The 21,909-nt window shown below is 37.8% G+C and overlaps 1 protein-coding gene across 3 annotated transcripts in view; it reads right to left on the bottom strand.

Annotated features, from left to right (window-relative positions):
* The window catches only part of Angpt1 (angiopoietin 1), a 210,593-nt gene extending 198,757 nt beyond the window's left edge, over positions 1-11,836 (bottom strand). The window contains exon 1 of one of the 3 annotated variants that reach the window (XM_048359162.1): positions 10,982-11,836. In XM_048359162.1, coding sequence (XP_048215119.1) covers positions 10,982-11,278 — 297 coding nt within the window. In that variant the 5' untranslated portion in view covers positions 11,279-11,836. The remainder of the gene's footprint in view (positions 1-10,981) is intronic. The other 2 variants (XM_048359164.1, XM_048359163.1) reach the window with 2 other exon arrangements.
* Positions 11,837-21,909: the final 10,073 nt, after the last annotated feature.

The following is a 21,909-nucleotide window of genomic DNA, read 5'->3' as shown; positions in this document are numbered from 1 at the left end:
ATCCATTTTGTCACCAACTTCTGTTGTATCTCCTCTTTGAGATTCCATAAAGAAGATTGGACCAAATGAACCTGAGAAAGTTAAAGTTAGAGTATCCTTGAGTCTTCTTGTCTCCTTCAGTTAATGTTCCATCAGCCACCAAGGCAGAACCCTCCAGCCCAGGCATAGGAATAGTTAGACATCCAAGATCAGAAGTAAAGAAGACAGATCTGTCAAAATTGTCAGCAAGCAGCAGTGTTCTTGGCTTTGGATCAAAATACCAGAAATAGTTTAATTAAGTAAGGACAATGATAAATAAAATAGGAAGTGAGATAAGAGGGCCTTGCCTAAGGAAACAAGGCATTTCTTCTCATTTTTACCACTATCTGCGGGACCTACAAAAGAAAAGTGCATGCAAACAATATTTTAAGTTCCAGAATGTGTTTTTGCTTTTCCAAACACGATTGCCTGCTGATAAATCCTAGAGAGGGGTCATTAAACTGAATAGATGTTTAAAATGGACAGTTTCACTCCATGTAGGCAATTGTAAGCCTATGGGAGGGATGGGAGTGTTAGGAGATTTTAGACAAATAGATTCAATTAAGCTCTATAACTTCAGGAAGATGGTGGTTCTACAGAGACAAACAAAAGACTCTGCAGACATGGGATTGCCTATTCTGTCAACAGACTTGTGGAAAGGCAGGGAGAATCGGCTATTGTATCACAAGGCAGCAAAAAACCCTGGCTGCCACAGCCAATTTAACCATGGGGATTTAGAGCTGGGGTGGGGACAAATGGCTAGCTAAAAGCAGAACCTGAGAAAGGGGAAACTCATTTAGTATGAAAGAATTAAGGGATTAAACACAGAGATGACTGCAAAAACTTTGGAAGGACAGACTCATGGTATGTAAATAGAAAAAGAAGAGACATGGCTAAAGTTGCTGTATCTAATTCCATAGCTGGTTAACAGCAGAGTTCATGGAGTCACAATGCCTTGGGTGGCATATTGGCTCAGCAAGGAAGCCACAGTAAAAACTTAGAAAAATGACTTCCTCTTTGTGCCTCAGTTTCACTCTTTGTCAAATAAATCAATGATTACCCTATCTACTTCATATTAGTCTATGAAAGTATTCAACACATTAGTATATGTAAAATTCTTCTAAGGGTCTAAAAAAGTGCTCAAATTGTTAAAAGTGCTCAATAGTTAACAATCCTATATCCAGGACTGTCCTGAATAATACTTAATATTAACTTAACAATTTGGAGATGGTCAGTTATGTGAATTATGCTTCTATTCAACAGCAACTCTACCCTATTATTGCCTCAGTGTTGCCCATAATGCAATTGAGGAACAGGGAAGTAAAGAAACTTCCCCAAGGTAACACAGTAAATAAGTGATGCAGTCAGAATGGAAATCCATGGAGTCTGACTCTGGTATATATAGTAGATGCATGTTTTTAAATTTGACATAGGAATGCATTTGTTTCCATGTCTGCCTATTTGAATGGGCTTAGGATTCTCAGTGACAGGAACTACCATGGATTCATCCTGTCCACCCCCACTCTTTCCCCCACCCCCCCAGTACCCTGCAGACCATCTAATACACAGTGCATATTTGATTAGGTAACTGGCTAACAGGCAGCTTGCTCTTTGTTCATGCTTCGCTCCATGACTCCTGCCAGCATTGTCAAGTCTCGTGATCACACTCATTGCCATGCCCAGGAGCAGTCCTGACATTGCAGTGGCCCCTCTGCCTCCCCCAGCCCATTAACAGGAAAGCCCCTGGACTTGTTCATCATTTGTTTCCCTCTTACCTATCCTCCTCCCTGGCTGGTAGGTGAGGCTCTCACGCTACTTTATTAAAAAAAAAAAAAAAAAAAGGAGAAGGAAGATAAATGAGCTGAATAAAACAGCAGGAGAATTCTTTTTGAGTCATTTTGTTTTCCAGTTTGGACAACTACTTCTCTGTCCCTGTTTTCCTGGACTTAACATCTCAATAGTCCCAATATACAAAAATGAGCCAAGTGGGGTATGGAGAAAGCAAGCCACTGTAAGTCAGAAAAAAAAAAAATCCTAGATTGCTTATTGTGATAAATTGATAATAGATCCATGTTAAAACCCAACAGTGGGAACTTTTCTCCATTGGTGTATCAAATATCCCTGCATTATTCATGTACTGAAGAAAGACGAAAAGCCCGCACAGCTAATAGAATTATTGGTACCAAACTCATGTGATTGTTCTCTTTCAGCAATTTGTGGCTTAGGTGTGTATGGGAAAGCAGATTCATGGACTGTTTTCTCTCATTGTAACAAAATGAACCCTCCCAACAAGAATTAAAATGGAATCCAGGGCTGGGGATATGGCCTAGTGGCAAGAGTGCTTGCCTCCTGTGCACAAAGCCCTAGGTTCGATTCCCCAGCACCACATATATACAAAATAGCTAGAAGGGGCGCTGTGGCTCAAGTGGCAGAGTGCTAGCCTTGAGCAAAAAAGAAGCCAGGGAAAGTACTCAGACCCTGAGTTCAAGCCCTAGGACTGACAAAAAATAAATAAATAAAATAAATAAATAAATAAATAAAATGGAATCCACAATATTACCACACTACAATACTATCCATCCAAGAAAATGGCCATCCTTAGAATCTTGCCTTTAGTAAGTGTCACATACTTAGAATTAAAAACAAAGGTTATCTAAGTAGATCTAACATACTAGGAAAAATGATTTGAAATACCAAAAAGCCTACTTAAAGTTCCCATTTTCTTCTGCTCCTTAACAAGGAACTTTCTAAAGTGAAAATATTAGGCATTCATCAAGCACTACATATTCCTAAATAAACAAATTATATAGTCATTTAGAAATTAGGATAAATTATACAAGTTGCTCCTAGTTTAACTGTGAATTAGTTATTATGATGCTAAATAGAACTGAATCTCAACTTTTATTTGTGTGTGTGTGTGTGTGTGTGTGTGTGTGTGTGTGTGTGTGTGTGTGTGTGTGTGGTTCTGAGGCTTAAACTCTGGGCCTGGGTGCTGTCCTGAGTCTCTTTATACTCAAGGCTAGCAATCTACCAATTGACCTCCAGTGCCAGTTCCAGTTTTTTCTGAGTAGTTTATTGGAGATAAGAGTCGCATGGACTTTCCTGTTGGGGCTGGCTTCCAACGGAACCCTCAATTCTCAGCCTCCTGAGTAGCTAGGATTACAGACGTGAGCCACCTTGCCTCAGCTCAAGTTTTTGAAGTCAAGCCATGAGTGAATTTTTGTGGGTGAGTAACTTACCTCCTTCTATTTCATGCTCTAAAAGTGCTAAAGTAGTCTATGTGAACTATATTGTTTGGTACAAGAAAGTCCCTGGAGGAACCCCCCTGAGAAAGGTACAGTGGAGCAGATCCTGAGTCTTCATTCCAGATCTGTTATAGACCCACTACTTGCTTCTGGGTGACTCAGGAAGCTTCTGCTTACAGATTCTAAGAGTTCTATATTCCTAAGAGTTATGCAAAATTCACCCCAGTACCTCATAACATTTTTTAAAAATTTACCAGTTTATTTATTAAAAATATTAAACTTTGATTATTGACATTTCAACTTGTTAAATACTGACTTCAGTTCACTAAATTAATATGTGCATTCTTTCAATATATATGAAAAATACCCACTGTCATCTGTTAGTTCCATTCTTCTTACTCAAACCTCAGTATCCTCCCTTTTCTCAAGAAAATAAAATAAAGTAAAAAAAAAAAGAAGAAAATAATTGAGACTGGGGACATTAGCAATAATGACACAATTCTCTGCAATTAATCTGTGCAATTAAGACAAGGTAGATGCCAAGGCCTGCTGGGCTCAGCAATTCTGGAGCCACAATAAATATGCATTGGACTTCATTCTAGTCAGCTGTGTATTAATAGTAAAGACAAGAATAATGTTAAAAATGTTTTACAAGATCCTGGAACAGTTTAGACGGGAAATGTAATTTGGGATTGTAAGAGACTTAATTATTGTCAGGAAATGGAAAATCTGCAATATTTTTAGAGTCTAACTTGTTCATCTTTCAGAAATAAAGCTTATAGAGGGCACTACTTCCTCACCAATTAAGCCATATGTCATTAAACTTTAAGGTACATAATCTTCCAAAATTATTCTCAGAATTCTACCGAAATATATGTCTACGTATTTGATGCCAGCATTCACAATTATTACATTTTGTTTATATTTCAGCTGCTGAGTTACTTTATGCACATTTAATATCTGCAATAATTTGTAGCATCTTTCAATAATTCAACACAAATTTAAGTAATGCATTCTGATGTACACCTGTAGTAAGTAGCCTAGGTAGTCATCTAGTATAAATCAAATGTATAACATTCATATCACTCTACATTTGCTAAAAACAGTAATAATGCACTGGTTGGAATATAATATCAATGACATTATTTGGTACAGTAGGACTGTTTCTGGATTTGTACTTCACCCTTTTTTGTTTGAAATGCAGATTATTTGGGTTTATAACCAGGCAAACACAAGCCTGAACACCTCTCATTTCTAATATTAGAAGTGACAGACTCTACATAAGAATTATAAAAGAGTATTCAGGTACAGACCATACATGTAAATAGCCTCCAAATAATCCATGAAGTGCTTCATTCTTTAGAAACTCTTTTGTAGCAGAGGGGGCATATCTTTTGTACACATTGTAAAAAGGTTTAAACACTAAGAGGTCTTCCCTCCCACAGGCCATGGGGCTCACCAAAGGGGATTTGGAATTTCCCAACTTCACTGCAAAAGATAATCTTGTACTGGAACAAAAGTGAAGGGTGATTCCAAATGTAATTAGTGTTATGCATCAGAGCAAATGACACAATATAGCTTGTGGTAGGAAAAAAAGAAAAGAAAAGGTATAAGACAAGGCCTAGTGAAAGGCTTCTCATGTGTCTTCACAGAGGTCCTAGACAAATGAAACTACATTTCCTAAATTAGTAAATTAGAGCACAGGGGATAATAATGTCCTGTCTTTGATCAGTGAGTAGCCTGTTGGTTTCTCTTCCCCTCTCATCATCTACCTAAATGGGAACACTTCTTGCTTAACATATGATGGAGGGAGAAAGGTGTCCAAATACATGGAACGCAAGAAGCTGTGCTGAAGACCCTTTTTGAAGAATTCAGAATGCCACAGTCTCTGTTAATGCCAAACAACAGAATGAAGCAGCCCACAAAATGAGGGATCCTCTAGCTCAGAATCCTTTACCCAGAGGCTTTAGTTCTGCATTATTATTCAGGTGTTTTTCTCTGTTGAAATATATTTGTAATTGGAGTATTTCCTTGAACAAGTGATGAGAGGCAGGGAGAAGAGAAGACATGAACTTCCCCTGTCTATGCGGCTCTAAAATCTCACCACACAGCATGCCACACTCCAAGCCAAGAAATGGCTTAGTCAGGCTCTTGGCCAACTGGCATGGACCTGAAACTTACTGAGCCTCCTGGAGGACAATGTTTTTCCCACACATCCAACCTCACAGTTTATCTTACAGTGGTCCCAATATTAATATACTAATTCCACTTGTGATATAGAGCAAAGGTCAGTGAGTGTTTTATGAAACAGTCAGACATTCCCATTTGGTCTCTATTACAACCCCTCAAGTCTGTTTTGTAGGAAAAAAATAGTAATAGTAAATAAATGATTGTGGCTCTGTTCCAATAAAACTTTATTTACAAACTCCAGTGACAGGCAAGATTTGGCCCAGTGTCAATATTTTACTGACTAGACATAGAGGATGGAAACCCAGAATATTAATCATACATTGTCATATTACATATCAAAAGGGAAATATATGCAATATTATTGAACCTTATTTTTGTATATTTATAGCCCATATCTTTCAGGACATTTAATCTCTTGATTAAACAAAGCATTATGATATGTTGGTGTTATGGAAGGACTAGTGCCATGATATTCCATATATACTTGGGACACCACAAACTCTGTGGAAGTTCAAGTCCCCTATATAAAATGACATAGAATTTATATATTACCTTCACATATCCTACCATATATATTAAATGAGCTCTACATGATCATACTTAATAAAATGCAAATGCCATATAAATAGTTGTCATACCATATTACTCAGGGAATAATAATGCCAAACTCTATATGTGTACCATATAAATTTATTTAAAATATTTCTGATTTGAAATTGGTTGAATCGGTGGAAATAAAACTTGCAAAAACAAAGGGCAACTGTGTCCTCTGCCATTTGCATTTTGCACTGTTCCAAAATGCTCAATCTGTAGCCAAAAGAATAAAGAAAAAAATCAATGAAAACAAGTAAAATAAAGTAAAAAATATAGTCTCAACCTTATAGCATATACACCTAATCAACAGGTATTTATTATGGTCCCACTGTATGCTATAAATGCCTCCAGGTAGGAAGCATATAGCACCAAGAAGATAGACAAAGCCCCTGCTCTAGCAGCTCACACTGTTAATAGGAAGGGACAGAATAAATACTCTGACAAACAGTAAGTAACACATTCTCACAGAGCAGTAAATACCATGAAACAATTGAGCAGTACAACACATTAGCAAGTCACTTGGCAGAGGGGGGGAGTGACAGGTAATGATGCTGGGGACTTTCTGAGAAGACTTGCCTCTCAGTGAAGAGCTCAATGGTGAGACGGCACCATCCATGCTAATAGCCAGAGAAAGAATTTTTCTGAACTGAGTAAATAGCTTTTAAAGTGCCAGAGGCAAGAATGAGCTTGCTTGTTGGAGAAATCAAAAGAAAGGTAATGTCATTTGAGTGTCAGGAATGTCCTTTGAAGGTGGTAAATGTTGAGACCAGAGAGAGAGGTATAGGGAACATCATAAAGGTTCTTATGTAAGGAATTTGGATTTTATTCTTATCTAATGAGAAACTATAAAATTTAAAGAAAGAAATCTGCATATTCTTTTCAATTATGATTAAACCAATGAAACATATGAAAGAAGGCTACATATGAAATGGTAGATTCAGGGGTCAGAAGGCCAACATCACCCATGGAAACCCATCGACTTGTTTTTCCTAAAACCTGAAAATCATCAATGGAGACAGAAAGGAAATGTTTCCCTAAGGCTTAGATACCTTCTGTTGTCCAGCTCCTGTTATTTTAAACTTCTTCTCAAAACTCTTGATTCTAAAATGTAGCAAGCAAAGACATTACCTATTGGTTGAAAATTTAACACAGTTTCATAGGGCTCTTCCCTTGTATTTTCCAAATCAAGTTGTTGGGGACATGTCCATTACCTTACTTAAATGAAATTATTCTCACTAACTTTTCTTGACAATTCTAGGCATAAATCATTGTGTGTGTGTGTGTGTGTGTGTGTGTGTGTGTGTGTTTATTCTCATCAAAATTAGAGATACCTGATTAAAACTCTTAACTCTCTATTCATTTCATTGAGGACATCTCTCCATTTATAAAAACAAAACATAAGAGCATTCTCTCTGGCTTTTATTGTACCATCACTAGCCAGAAAAACATTTGGCAAAAGCCAAACAGACTTTCTAAGGACTGTCTCAAATCATAGAATACCACATGATTTACATATGAATATTTTAACCAAGTACCTTTACAAACTTTTGAATAATGGAAGGGAGAAAATAATAGCTCAGGAAGGAGAGGACAAGGATGTTAGTCACTACATTTCTCTGTAATAGGAGATAGAAAGGACAGGAGCACAAAGGCCATTTGTATTTATTGTCATGTGTAGTCAGGTATATTCATTCTCAGGTATTTGGTATGCTTCCTAATTCTGTATAATGTAATTCTGAAAAGGGCTTTATAATAAACACACACCCACATGCACAATAAAACTCTCATGCTGGGCATATTAGCTATCCTGCTCTTCTTTACCTGACAAGTCAAGATAGTGTTACACCCTACTTCATGTTAACCAATAAATTATCATGGTAAGTTCAACTTTTAAAATTCAATCCATCACATCAAGAGATCAGGCTGCAACAACGCCAATACTTATAGTGACCAACAAATCTTCTACTTCCTGGAAAACCTTGCTTCTTATCCTGGTCAGCTTCAAGACCAGAAGAGCTGGAGTAAAGTTTTTTAGAGCAAAAGACTCGTGAAAGGATTTCTAGCAATGACCAATATCTTTCAAAGCATATGTGTGTGTATGTATATATACATACATATATGATATACATGTGTGTATATCAGTATATACATATATGTACATATATATATATATCAGTGTTCACAGAAAGGAGTTAAACTACAGTCATTTTCTTCTCTCATTGATATATACATTTACTCTGCAGTGAAAACTGTCCAAAGTAGGAGCTGCATATTTATCATTACGTTTTGATTAATTATCTTTTTTTTTTTTTTTTTGCCAGTCCTGGGCCTTGGACTCAGGGCCTGAGCACTGTCCCTGGCTTCTTCCTGCTCAAGGCTAGCACTCTGCCACTTGAGCCACAGCGCCGCTTCTGGCCGTTTTCTGTATATGTGGTGCTGGGGAATCGAACCTAGGGCCTCACGTATCCGAGGCAGGCACTCTTGCCACTAGGCTATATCCCCAGCCCCATTGATTAATTATCTTGTTGAACAAATGGATGAATTAATTTCATTTACATGCACTGATAGCATTAGCTTCTGTAGTTCATTACTTCTTACCCAAGAGCAACTGCTATTGAATCAAAGCAGAAATAGTTCAAATTACAGAATGAAACACTTCTAACTAAAATATGTCCATTTGAATACTCAAAATAAATATATATTACATGAAAGTTAGAATTCCGAGTGAAGAAAACCTTCAGTAAGGGGAAACTTAGGAAAGCAAGTGCTCTAATATGTGCATTTATTTGGTTTCTTGATCCTCCAACCAATCAGATTAGCAATGACAAAAGATATGCAAATTTAAGCAGACAACAGTGGAGCCAAACTACTCTGACTCACACCAGTTGGGACAATTTTTAACTTCTATTCAGCTTGATTCACTCTTGCAAGGGTAGATATGACCAAAGAACAATTTAATGGTTATGCATGGCTATAATTTGGAAGCTATGCCATAATCACTGACCATGAACAATACAAACAAGAATCAAGCTAATTTCAGAGATAAATTAACATATGAAATGTGTCCATGATTTGATCTCAGCTGAATTATGTATTTACCTTGCACTGCTAAAAAATTGCATAGCAACAAAAAATATGCATCACTATGATTATATCACAATGGTGATTTCATGCCTTGAACAAACAAAACACTACATTTTTGCTAGAATACTTCAATCCCAATTTAAGTCTAAATTCCTCTCCTTGTACCTTCCTGAAGGAATCTAGACTAATTTTTCAAGATTGAATTCTCAGTAAAAATCATATGGATGGAATAATGCAACTAATAACAAACCATTTGATAAAAATTAATTTATTTACTACGGAAATAGGATTTGCCACAAAGAATCTATACACCCTAGTACCCTATTGTGAACTACTACCGTGACAGTGCCTTAAAATTAAGCTACAGTTATCAAAAGACGGAAGAATTTTGTTTGTTTTCTATTCTTTGTCTACCTATTGCTATTTCACCTGTAGCCTGCAATAGGAAGATTAAGTGCAATTCCAAGTTTGGAAACTTGGAGCAACCAAGTCCCAGTTAATGTGTCAAACAAAGTAACAGTGATCTTAGTTCAGTCCCTAGTGGACAAAAGTAGTATAGCTATTAGTAGACATGATTCAGCAGGCACCAGCCCAAGTGTGACCAGAGAAGAACAAAAAAGAGCATTTGTCTTTTGCCTATCTTTTATCCTCTTACAAGGTTTGCTGTGTTAACAGACCATCTTCAAGACACCCAATTGTCTTCTGCATACACCACAAAGATCGGCAAAGGTCCTGAGGAGAAACACATGGGGACACTGCCACTCTTCTAGTGACACAGCCAATGAAGTGCACTTATTATTTCCAGCTTACTCATTATACAACTACACGGAGCAAAGAGCGAATGAAATTCAGATAGTATCATATAATGGGTAGAGTTCCAAGAAAAAATAAACTTTTGGTGGTGAAATGGATAAAGAACTAAATAATGTGTTTTGTGTTTTCAAAATCGGAATAAAAAAATACCTAGTCCACATTAACATTCATCTGGATGCTGAGGCACAGATGGCACTGTTTCTGGAAGCTGTGCCACGGAGAACAGGTCCAATAGGAATCTGAACAGGCTATGTTTTCAGCCCAAATCAGCAGGTGCACTACATGAGCAACCACCACCAGCTCATTTTCCACTCTGACACTCTGATTGTGTGTAGACAAACGCTTCCTGACGACACATTAAAATTTACCTTCTTGACTTTTTGTCTCAAGAACAAAAGAGTAGATGACAGATTTTTTAAAAAGTCCTTTGCTATTAACAGCTTCCTCATTTACATGTATTATCTCTCCAACCAAATATCATAAAGTTGTTTTATATTTATTCTACCTTTACTAAAGTTGGGGGGGGAGATAAGCATTTTGTGATTTCCCATTCTAGCTGTATAACTTTTTTTTTTTGCTACAAAATCAATGAGATCTTATATTAATATTGCCCTTTTTATTTGCTTGATTTTATCAACTTTCTCCAAAGTTTCCTGCTTTCTTTTTTTTTAAGTTGAGTTTTGATAGTGTTCTTTAAAAAAAAAAAAAAACAACACTTTTAAAGGTTAGAGCTGTCATAAAACGTGCAAATGAAGGACCACTATGCATACGTTTCATAGACTTACACAAGCCCAGAAACCTTAACTTATCCAGGAAGTCAGAGAGAGACAGAGAGAGACAGACAGAGAGAGACAGAGAGAATTTTGCATTTGCAAATACTGCCCCCCTGGAGCAAAAGGTAAACACAGAAAAGTCCCAAACTAGGTCCCCCCTAAGCAACTCTGCTAAGTCCCCTGCAGAGTGAGAAAGGTGAGGGGGGGAAGGGGGGGGCTCGAGGAAAGCTCCCGTGCAATTAGAAACTGAAAGCAATCACTTACTTTTTGCAGCCACTGAGTATAATTTTCCATCACATGCTCCAGATGCTGAAGTTTCTGGGACGAAAACTCCGTCTCCACGTGCGGCGCATCCCTCTGCAGAGCATTGGTGTTGTACTGATCCGTGGTGCTCTCCCGACAGTTCCCGTCGTGTTCTGGAAGTATGAAAGTGTAGGCGCATTGCCCATGTTGAATCCGGTTATATCTTCTCCCACTGTTCTCTGGACTCCGGCGCTGGTTGCTGCACCCTATGTGAGTCAGAATGGCCGCGAAGAAAGCAAAGGAAAGGAAAACTGTCATTGTACAGCCACAGCAGCGCTGGCCTTCCGTGCCTCGCCCGCGAAACTCGCGCCTCTCTTCTGACCTTTACACTAGCTCTTTATTTCAGGTAAAACTGCTTGCTTGTTTGACTTGTTGTTGTTGTTTTGTGTTGCCTCCTCAAAGAAAACGTTGGAAAGAAGAGTCATAGGAAACGAGCCATTTGTTAGCTTTGTTCTAAAATGTTACATATACGTATAATTTCTTTTTATTTCACTGTAATGAGAGTTTCCTTCGTTAAAACTTGAGATATTTATTGCATCGTCGCTGAGATTTATTGTTTCCTCTCTGTGTAAGCGTGCAGCAGCTTGGAGCCTGCCTGAGTCAGCTGCGTGTACATATTCTAGCCCCTTTCCTCTACCCTATCTGCTGCCGATCTGCTATTTTCTCCCAGACCTCAGTGAGTTTTATTAAGGTTGCACATCCAAGCCAAGCTGGAAGCAGGCAGTCTTTCACAAGATGACTTGACAGGAATGCATGAGTGTGCCCCTATGCTAAGGACTGCTGATGGCTTTGGGCGGTGGGATCGTCTTACAAATTGGCTAGATGCGCATGACCTGGATCATGTATGGGCCTCCCGCCCCTTCCGCAGACAATTGCCCGGGAGTCCTTAGCAGATCCATGGACAATCAATACAGAGAGCAGTCCACCTTAATACACTTCTGGTGTGCATGCTGACCTACTAAAATCTAGCAAGCTAGCAGGATGGCTTTAAAGTTACTGTTTAATGGAAGAAAACTACAAAAGAAAGTTGGTCTAACGTCTGATGATGAATTGTATTTGGTAGTGAGTGATAAGTCTGAATAATTATTACATTTCTTTAAAAAATATCTATTTTTCACTCTGGGGGAAATATGTTTAAAGCTATTTTTTAGAGATGGCATTCTTTCTTTGTATTCATTTAGACTTTCAGGAATTGGAGAACGGAATGAGGATCAAATTATCAAGGAAATTATCATAATTTGTCACTCAGGAGCAACCTAGCACATGCATATCTAAGTACACTTTGGGTTATGAATTTTAAATGAAGCGGATTCTCTGATTAAAATGCAGCTCTTCATGTCCTGTGTATCTCTGTGTGTATCAATTGAGCAATTTCCCTGCAAAAACAATGTGGTTACAGCTCAAGACAGTGGCCCGCGAATTATTAATTCCTGTGGTACGTGCTAATCATGTATTTCACAAGGACCTCTTTGGTGTTGCTTTGGCTATCTTTAGCACTGGTATGGAAATTCCACATAAATCCTCTGTGGTTGCAGGCACAAACCATTGAGAACAAGCATCTATCAGGTGTGCCAATGGTCTGCGCAGGAGAAATCTCTGTGGTTTTAAAGAAAAATGAAAAATGATCTGAGGTGATTTCCCAACTGTGCAATATAAACACTTGAACAAAAGGATCCATAAACTATAAAGAATGGGAGATAATTACAGAATTGAATTTAGCCCTGAGAGCTTGGCTAGACCTGTGTACTGAGAAACAACATCTAAGCAGGCGTTTTCATCCCTGTGTGGACCAGCTTTTAAGCCATGAGGTCTCTGCACCAGGATCCTGGTGTGCAAAGCCAAGCCACAGTGCGACTCCCATGTTCTGGAATGGGAGCAGGGCAGTGGGTGCCGGCCACTAGAGGTTAGAGATGGGCCTTTAGGGAAAAGTCAGAGGAGAGGTCAAAACAAATTCCAGAAAGAATGTGAGCTACTTGGAAGGCAGAAAAAAAAAAAATCTTGCTGAGACTCATCAGTGCTTTCTCCACCAAATACCAAATTTCTGCTGGAACTGAAAGAGGAACAAGCTATTCAACAAGACCTTGCTGCATTGCTGATTGCCTTCCTGAGAAGTGAGATGTCACTCCTGTGCCACAAAAGTAACATTTATTCCGTTCATGTTAAGCACTCCTCCCATACTATCTCATTTAATCGTCACAACAAACCTAAAGCATGCACAGTGTTTTTCATGTACCCTCTTTTATCAATAAGAAAAGACAGTTGAGGAAAGGCTCATGAGTCACTACTAACTTAGCTAACAAATAATGGTGTCTGTATATGAACCCAGGTAAACTGACTCAACAGCCTATGTATCTTACTACCAGACAAGTGGTAGTCCCTGAGGACCTCTGGGAGGAATGAAAGCTATCCCCAAATGGTTCCATTGAACTGACTAACAGACCTAAAGCAGGGTAATAGAAAATAAAGGATTATGAAAGCCAGTTTGCCCTGCAATGTGATTTAATTCTCTTTCTCTTTACCCCATTTCCCAAATTAACAGGTGTCTTTGCATGCCCATTCACAGGACAAGGCAGAAGTGACAAGCACAGATTTTCTACAAGCAGTTTTCAGCAATGATTGCCTTGAAAATTAACTGTGGAAATAAGAATCCAAAACCAACAGTTCTAAGTGCTTAGGAACCAAATACAGTGGAAACCTGGCAGAAAACTAAATGATGAGCAATGAAGCCTGTATTAAAGCCCCCTGTGTTTCCTAACAGCTGTGGTGGTGGAGTGTGTTTCTCCACATGTGTGTCTGTGGGGGTGTGGTGTGTGTGTGTGTGTGTGTGTGTGTGTGAGTGTATGCATGTGCTTGCCCATATGAGATTCTCACTCTGAACCAGGAGGAAAAAGATCACAGCTAAGGACAGGAAACCTGAAATACAACTTTTTAAAAAGAGAATGGGGGGAGGGGGGAGGGGGGAATGAGGGAGGAGGTAAAAAACAGTATAAGAAATGTATCCAATGCCTAACATATGAAACTGTAACCTCTCTGTACATCAGTTTGACAATAAAAATTTAAAATAAATAAATAAATAAAAAGAGGATGGGTTGGTAGACAGAGAAAATAAGGAGACAGAGTCCAGTTTCTTTCTTTGCCAGAAAATTAAAATGCAAATCAGTGGAAGTGATAGTATTAATCTGGAAAAAGATCAGAAAGCCCAAGGATGCACAGAATGAACTCCTATAGCTGACCTTCCTACAAATAAAGGTCTTCAGCTACTAATGAAAACATGCTTAAAGCCCATGATATGAACCAATAGCAATACTGTGACTGGTAGCTGATATTTCAGAAGAGGTACACATTTGAAAAGATGTTGAAATTTAGGGACTAATATAAAAAACAGTCCAAAAAAATTATTGTACCACATTTTCTCAAGCAGGTAAAAAATAAAGTCTAAACAACTAGAAAATTCAATTGGATTCCTAGTTTGCATGCTTTCAAAAGCTTTGTATTTTATTCACATTATAACTACTCTGGAGGGGCTGGGATATGGCCTAGTGGCAAGAGTGCTTGCTTTGTATACATGAGGCCCTGGGTTCGATTCCCCAGCACCACATATACAGAAAATGGCCAGAAGTGGCGCTGTGGCTCAAGTGGCAGAGTGCTAGCCTTGAGCAAGAAGAAGCCAGGGACAGTGCTCAGGCCCTGAGTCCAAGGCCCAGGACTGGCCAAAAATAAGTAAATAAATAAATAAATAAATAAATAATAACTACTCTGGAATAAGGACATGTAAGCTTTTAGGTACTAGCCCAGATTCAAATAGTCCTAGCAATAGTTAACATTTCCAGTCAGACAGGAACCTCAATGATATGGATAGCATCATCATTTATATGGCCCTGAGTTTATCCCAAGAATGAGTCTTCATTATTTCATTTGTGAAACTTTCCTGATTTCAGTAAAGCCCAATAAGTGTCTCTCTCTGCTGAATTTCAACAATCTTCCCTTCATATCTCCAAACTAACAGGTCTCATGTTTCTTTCTAATTGTTTCTCTTTTGTGGGGGTGGGGCCTATCTCTACCTCAAGCTGCTATCTCCTGAAGCAATCTTTTTTCATCATTGATTCTCCAGCACTCCTATGCAATTTGTTAGAAGGAATAAAGAAGAAATGATTGAATTAATTAATTAATTAATTACTTTAATTGGTACACATTTTTGATTATCTGATTATTATATGAGTGCCTACATCTGTTGCAAATGTTGGGCGCATTTGCCTAGAATCTCTAAGCATAAGGGACTGAGGATGATGCCCAACTTATTCTAAAGAATGAGTTAGTTAGACATGAGAACACTATAGAATAAAAATACACAATTTTAACCCTTAACAAGTTTTAAAAAGTGTTTATAGAACACCCACAGTTATTTATTATGATGCCCATTTATCAGATGAGCAAATTGGGGCACTTAGAGGCCAACTGCTCCATGTCTATTGCCTATTATGCCTTGATCCCTCTAACACTGAGGTGTGCATTCATATCCCCTGAGATTATTTTGTTTATAGGAATATATCAGGTAAACAGGGAAAAGATCCTTAGAATTTAGAGGATAAGGACGGTATGGTTTCCATAGCTAAATTGAATTCTTCTTCTCACCCACAGCCTCATAAATTCATGTAATAGTCTTCCCAAAAGAAGTCAATACTAAGCCAGAATATCCCAGTAAATTTGTCTGATGTGCTTAACCACAGCCCTTGTAGCTAGTTAGGCCATGATTTTAGTTTCCTCTGAATAATTAGTTCTATCACCTGTCACAAATCTTCACTCTTATTCCATGCTTTATTGTTGATGATCCTCTTGTATCCCCTTCCTGTGGTTGTACCAGCACTATCACTGTATCTTATTTGAATACATTGGAAACTGTATATACTGGTATTAGAACTAGGAAAGTGAAAGGGAATACCAAAATCGAGAGACACAGGATAAAAAGACAAACGACTACAAAAGCAATACTTGCAAAACTGTTTGGTGTAAACCAACTGAACAACTCATGGGGGTAGAGAGGAAGGGAGAGGGAGGAGGGGAGAATGAGGGAAGGAGGTAATAAACAGCACAAGAAATGTATCAAATGCCTAACATCTGAAACTGTAACCTCTCTGTACATCACTTTGAAAATAAATAAGGAAAAAAAGAAGCATAAAAATAAAATAAATAAAACTAAAATGCATAGAGTTTCATAAAACAACTTGTTAGGCACAACACATCAGAAATGGAGATAGATGGAAGCATTTCTCTTTTTTCCTATGAACCCTGTTACTGGTTGAAGTGGAAAAGCTCACGTCCTGAACCCACTGTGGCTCAGCACAGGGAGTGCATGTTCTACAGCTCTGCTACTGTGTTCTCACTGATCAACACTGTCATCAGAATGATGGAAGTGGCCATCCTGTCCAAAAGGAGGACAGTTGGCTGTAGATCCTGGAAGCAGAGCCAATTCCCCTTCACTCAACTATGTAGGCAGCATAGGTATCCACAGTAGATGGAAATAGCACAGGGCATTAAACTACAAAAGAAAGAAAGGAGCGAGGGCAGAGGTGACATTGTTGAAAAAGAAATATACTCAACCTGACATACATAACTGTAGCCCTTCTGTACATCACGCTTATAATAACAATAAAAAATAATAAAGTAAGATGTAGAGTATCACTTGGTGAATGACAATACTGTATGGGTTCTTGAAAATATGAAAGCAGTCTCAGCTATGGAGGAACTTTTAGGCTTATTAGGAAGACTTTGCAAAGAGTTGCAGAAACTGCAGCTGGTGGAATAGGGGTAAAGACATAGAGAGTGGAGGAGAATATATTCTATATATGTACATATCCCAGCCTTCTACAGAGAGAAGGCCCTGGCGATTGTTTGAAGTCTTGCTTGCCTGGTTAGTTATTGACTACAGCAATGTGGAAACAGCTGAGAATTAATTTGTTCCTCACTAAGGAAAGAAAGAAGATATTGAGAAACTGAGAAAAACATCAGGAGATGGAGGACTGGAGCCAGAGAGATTTGGCTGTCTTTTGGAGTAGACGCAAAAGGAACAAGGATTTATGTCTGTGTAGCAGAAGAAACTAAGAAAGATGTGTCAAGTAGGGAGGCTTGCAATGACATTTTTCCATGAAGATTAAATCACACACACACACACACACACACACACACACACACACACACGAACATAGTTTGAGGCAAGTGGTGTGACTTCCATAACATGATAAGCACTGCCATTGGTCCTTGCGCCATTCATGGGAACAACTAGGATATGGATTACACAGACCATTGATATAAGGACAATTCCATGTGGATTTTCTAGATTTTATCAGTCTCAAGTGCTAAAATGGTGTCTCTCTTATCAGTCACTATATTTCTTTTTTTCCTGACACAGATGAAGCCGTGGGTAATTTTTTGTCATACTACCTTGCTGCACCTCAATCATCAGTGCTGAGACCTAAAGATATAGAACACTACTCATTCTTTCTAGGGTTTCGGGCATTGACTCTCCTTGGCTCGGAGATCCTACTTTCTGACAAGTCACACAAGGCACTTAGAGATTCCAAAATGAATGTCAGTTGTGGTAGGATAATTCCTTATACTTCCAGCCATGTACTATCCTGCACATGATTAAAAAAAAAAACATTCAAAAACATTCCAGAAGTACCTTCCAGCATATTACTTGTTAAATCTACAATAGAGGTAAAGACTATGAGTAGACCCATCAGAAAACAAAGACAGGAGGAGAGTATCAAACAGAAAGGCCATTGCCAATGTTTCCCTCATAACATAAGGAGAGACTGCCACTTCAAACTCAGTGAGATGAGATCTTATTAGGGAGAAAACACATCAATAACTTTATATTTTCCAACTTCCCCTTTTTTTCGCTATTCCAAGATGAGCGAAAAAAATGCTAAGCCCTCCACTTTCCAATTCACATCTTTTCTCAAAAAGTAAAACAATCTTGCAGGAAAGACTGGAACTAGCACTGGAAGGGTCATGATTTATCAGCTTTGGCTATAAAATACTCCCCCCACACACACATTCACACTGTAAGCAGTGATTTAATGTCCTGAGACATTCTATGCAGGAAGAAAGCTCTTCATCTTGAATTTAAAGACTTGTGACAATCTCTAATCTTCAGTAGGGAACCAAAAAAAGGATCTTCCCAAGGACTGTAAATTCAGATTGAAACAAACATACACTGTAGAAGCCAGACACAATGGTTCAAGCCTGTCATCTCAGCTACTTGGGTGGTAAGAATCAGGGAATGATGGTTTGAGCCAGGCCAGACATAAAATGTACGATTCTATCTCAACCACCAACTGGGTACAAGGACAAAATGAAGTACAAATAGGAGGATCACAGTGCAGACCAGCCTAGAATAACAACAACATAAAATGACTGGCAGAAGCCAGGCAATGGTGCCTTATTCCTGTAATCCTAGCTACTCAGGTGGCTGAGATCAAGGATTGAGATATGAAGCCAGCTCTGGTAAGGAAGTCTGCAAGACACTTATCTCCAATCTTTAGTACCAATACAAAATGCATGTTATGGAAATAAGATCCCTAGATTTTTTTTCTAAAGTCATTTGTTTTTCTCTTTAACTCTCAATTCTAATCTGTTAATATAGTCTTACTTCCATTACCATACTCTTCCTCTTGACAGGTTGGACTAATTGTTCTTTGTGCATAAAGTGGAGCAGAAATTGCTTATTCTTATTTTGTTGTTTCTATCATTCCTTCTCTAAGCTCTTGGATGTCCTTGAATGAGCAGTTGTTTTAAGTTCAGCTTCCTCATCTGTAAAATGAAGGGCAGGGATGATGCTACAAACTTTATAGAGGTGTTGTTAACATTAAGTAAGATAATACAAAATATTGAGCAAAAGACTGAGACTACAGCAAATGCCTCAAATATTAGTTCTTGTTTCTTTCCACGTGTGTGTTCTTGCTTATATTCAAAAATGGTCCTACTTTGACCTTGTATAATTGAATTTTATGACTATGTTTATCTAATTCCACTCCCTATCACTTCACCCTTTTAAATGTTTAAGGTCATTGCTGATCCTCTTAAAAATTGCAGATTTTAGAAGTAGTTATTAAAATAAGAGGGTGGCCACTTTCACAAGGATAGGTCATATAAACAACTCTGCTTTGAGGGCAGGAATCTCAATGGTCTCACTCATTGTTGTATCACCTGCCACTGGAACAGTGAGTACCTGGCACATTCTGGGTGCTGACTAAATATTTGTTGAATGAATGAAACAAATTGGGAATGGGCTTGTAAGAATGTTGTACTCTAGATCTTCAGGCCAGAGACACATCTAGTGAGGCAAAAAAGACACGTACAATAATCACATTTAATAAGAGACTATGATGCCCTTGGGGCCATGGGAGGGTGATAGTTTTTCATTTATAGCTTTGTCATCATGACTTGTTAGCCAATTCACTTCCAGTGACTTCAAGTTAATGACATTATTTTTTAAGCATTATTTTATATCTGGAATTGTGGTACATATTATTTCATTCTGTTTCCTGGGAGATAATGTATTTGCCTCTAATGCAATGAAAATGAACTAAAACCCTCAAGTGCTAATCTTAGAAGAAAAATGTAATTTGGTGTGACTTGTACATAAGCAAGGGAAACCTTATTTTATCAACTTCTTTCCAAAGCCAGTTTGGCTTCCCCCCAGGCTTTATTCAGATTAGAGATTTGGCAATTAAATTAGGAAATAAATTCCAGTGGTATATAAAGCAGTTAAAATATTACTGCATTTATCAGGGTCAAATATTATCTGGCAAAGACCAGTCCTTTTAATAGTAACATTACTTTTAGTATCAATTAAGTCTGAAAAGTTAACACTTTCTTTTCCATCGAATACATGGTTTTCTTTTGTAATTAACAATAACCTTTAAAAGAAGAATTAAGGTATTGCAGAAAACAAGGTTAAATGATAACCCTGAATGAGTAAAAAAAATTAGGAAAGATAGCCATAGCCATGCTGCTGTCCACAATTCAATGTTCCTTCCATGTGTGGTAGACAAAGCTGGATCATTTCTGACTTCTCAGATATCAAACCTGGATATTTTGCAAAATAGTTCCTGTGTTTGTATTGCACTCATGGCCCTTTTATATTTTTAATATTACTTGTATGTTGTATTCCAAGTTTACTAAAATTGTGAGCCTATTCATTCATTCATTTACCTTCAACAATAGCCACTGGAAAACCAAACACTTCATTTCCCCCTCTCCCAAATATATGTTAAAAGTTAATGTAGAACGTGAACATGAGTATCTGTCCAGGTACACATTTGAACGTAAATACTCCATGTCCCAGTGGAAGGCAGATCACAGTTTATAAAACACTTCTCTATTCTGTCAAAAACAAAGTGATCCTCCTTTGCAAAATGAATGAAACAATGACTCCTGCCACTATATGGATGGAAAGAATCTTATAGGTGCATTTCCCCAAGATTATTTGACATCATGTTCAGAATATTTTAACACTGTTTCTTTTCTGTAGTAAAATCAGAAAGACAAATAATGCTTTTGAACCAGGTTTCTGTATTTATGCTGCCAAGGAACCTGTGAAAAACATCTCTAGGACTCACTCAGGAAATGTCCACAGCAGCTTTATTTTCCAATGCTAACTATGTGTGGAAGTACCCCATTAAAGGGATGAAATGGAAACTACTGATTGGGATTTTTAATAGTTCTTCTCTTAATATTGGCAATGGATAGTGAAGTTATTTAGGGTCTGCGGAGTAAATCTTAACTCCTTTCTAGTCTTACATTTGGAAAAGTGTTGGGGAAATAATAAACAAATTTCTTCTGGAGTTTCATTTCCTTTGAAGAATTTGCATTCCTTTCTCATCTCCTTCAAAAAGTCATAAGAGCAAATAAGTTCAAAAGATGAGAGAGAACCTAACATTTAAAGAACAATTAAAAATCAACTACCCTCATCTTAAGAGCAGCTAACATTTATTGATTACCTATGGGATAGCCATAATAATCATTGTACCTGCACTGTTTGTCCATTGTGATAGATGAGAAGAGAAATTTTATTACCATCATTTTACAGAGGAAACACAAATTTAGAAATGTTTCAGGCTCTGAGTTTTTTGACTTAGACATGATTACACATGTAGTATCCCCCACTCCTGGGCACCCAAGCAGGCCTTTACTTTAAAAGCACCTGTGCATTTTGATTCCCAAATTAAACTATATTCCTGATTTTAGCTTGTTTATCTTATTTGTCAATAATAATCACAGAACTTTGTAGCTAATTAGACACAAGGAAAATTGAAGCATTTTAAGGAAAGTTACTCCCAGAGTTTAATTTTACAGTATATTTAAGTAATTTTTGTATCTATCATAATTAACTCTTGAATATATCTCATTCATTTAGCAGATGAAGAAACTGAAGCTTTAGAAATAAGAAACTTGTCCATGATACTACAGATGTAGTATTATTTTAACTACATCATCTAATTCAAGAGGCCAATCACCTCAACTTACAATACTAAGGAAAATTGTCTTAAATACCTGAAAAGTAATCTTCAAGATATTTATATGATGATCTATAACTAGCTGTATCTAATCTTCACCGAGTACAAAGGACAAGGTTAATCTATAATTTCCAAAGTTTTCCTGGTGGTTACCATTAGTTTCATCTGAGAACTTATTTGTAATGCAAAATTCTAGACTCTGTGGTTTAATGAATCTGAAGCCTAAGTTAGGAGTCCAACTCCTGGGGTTGCTGCTGTTGCTTTCCTCTTCTTAATCCTCTTCCTCCTCCTTCTTTCTTATAGTACTGGGGACTGAATCTAAGACATATATGTAAGGTAAGTGCCCTACCACTTGGCTGATGACCCAAA

The sequence above is a fragment of the Perognathus longimembris genome, chromosome 12 (assembly GCF_023159225.1).
Source record: "Perognathus longimembris pacificus isolate PPM17 chromosome 12, ASM2315922v1, whole genome shotgun sequence".
Lineage (NCBI taxonomy): Eukaryota > Metazoa > Chordata > Mammalia > Rodentia > Heteromyidae > Perognathus > Perognathus longimembris.
The sequence above is the reverse complement of the archived record's forward strand: the minus strand, read 5'-3'. Positions and strand labels throughout refer to the sequence as shown.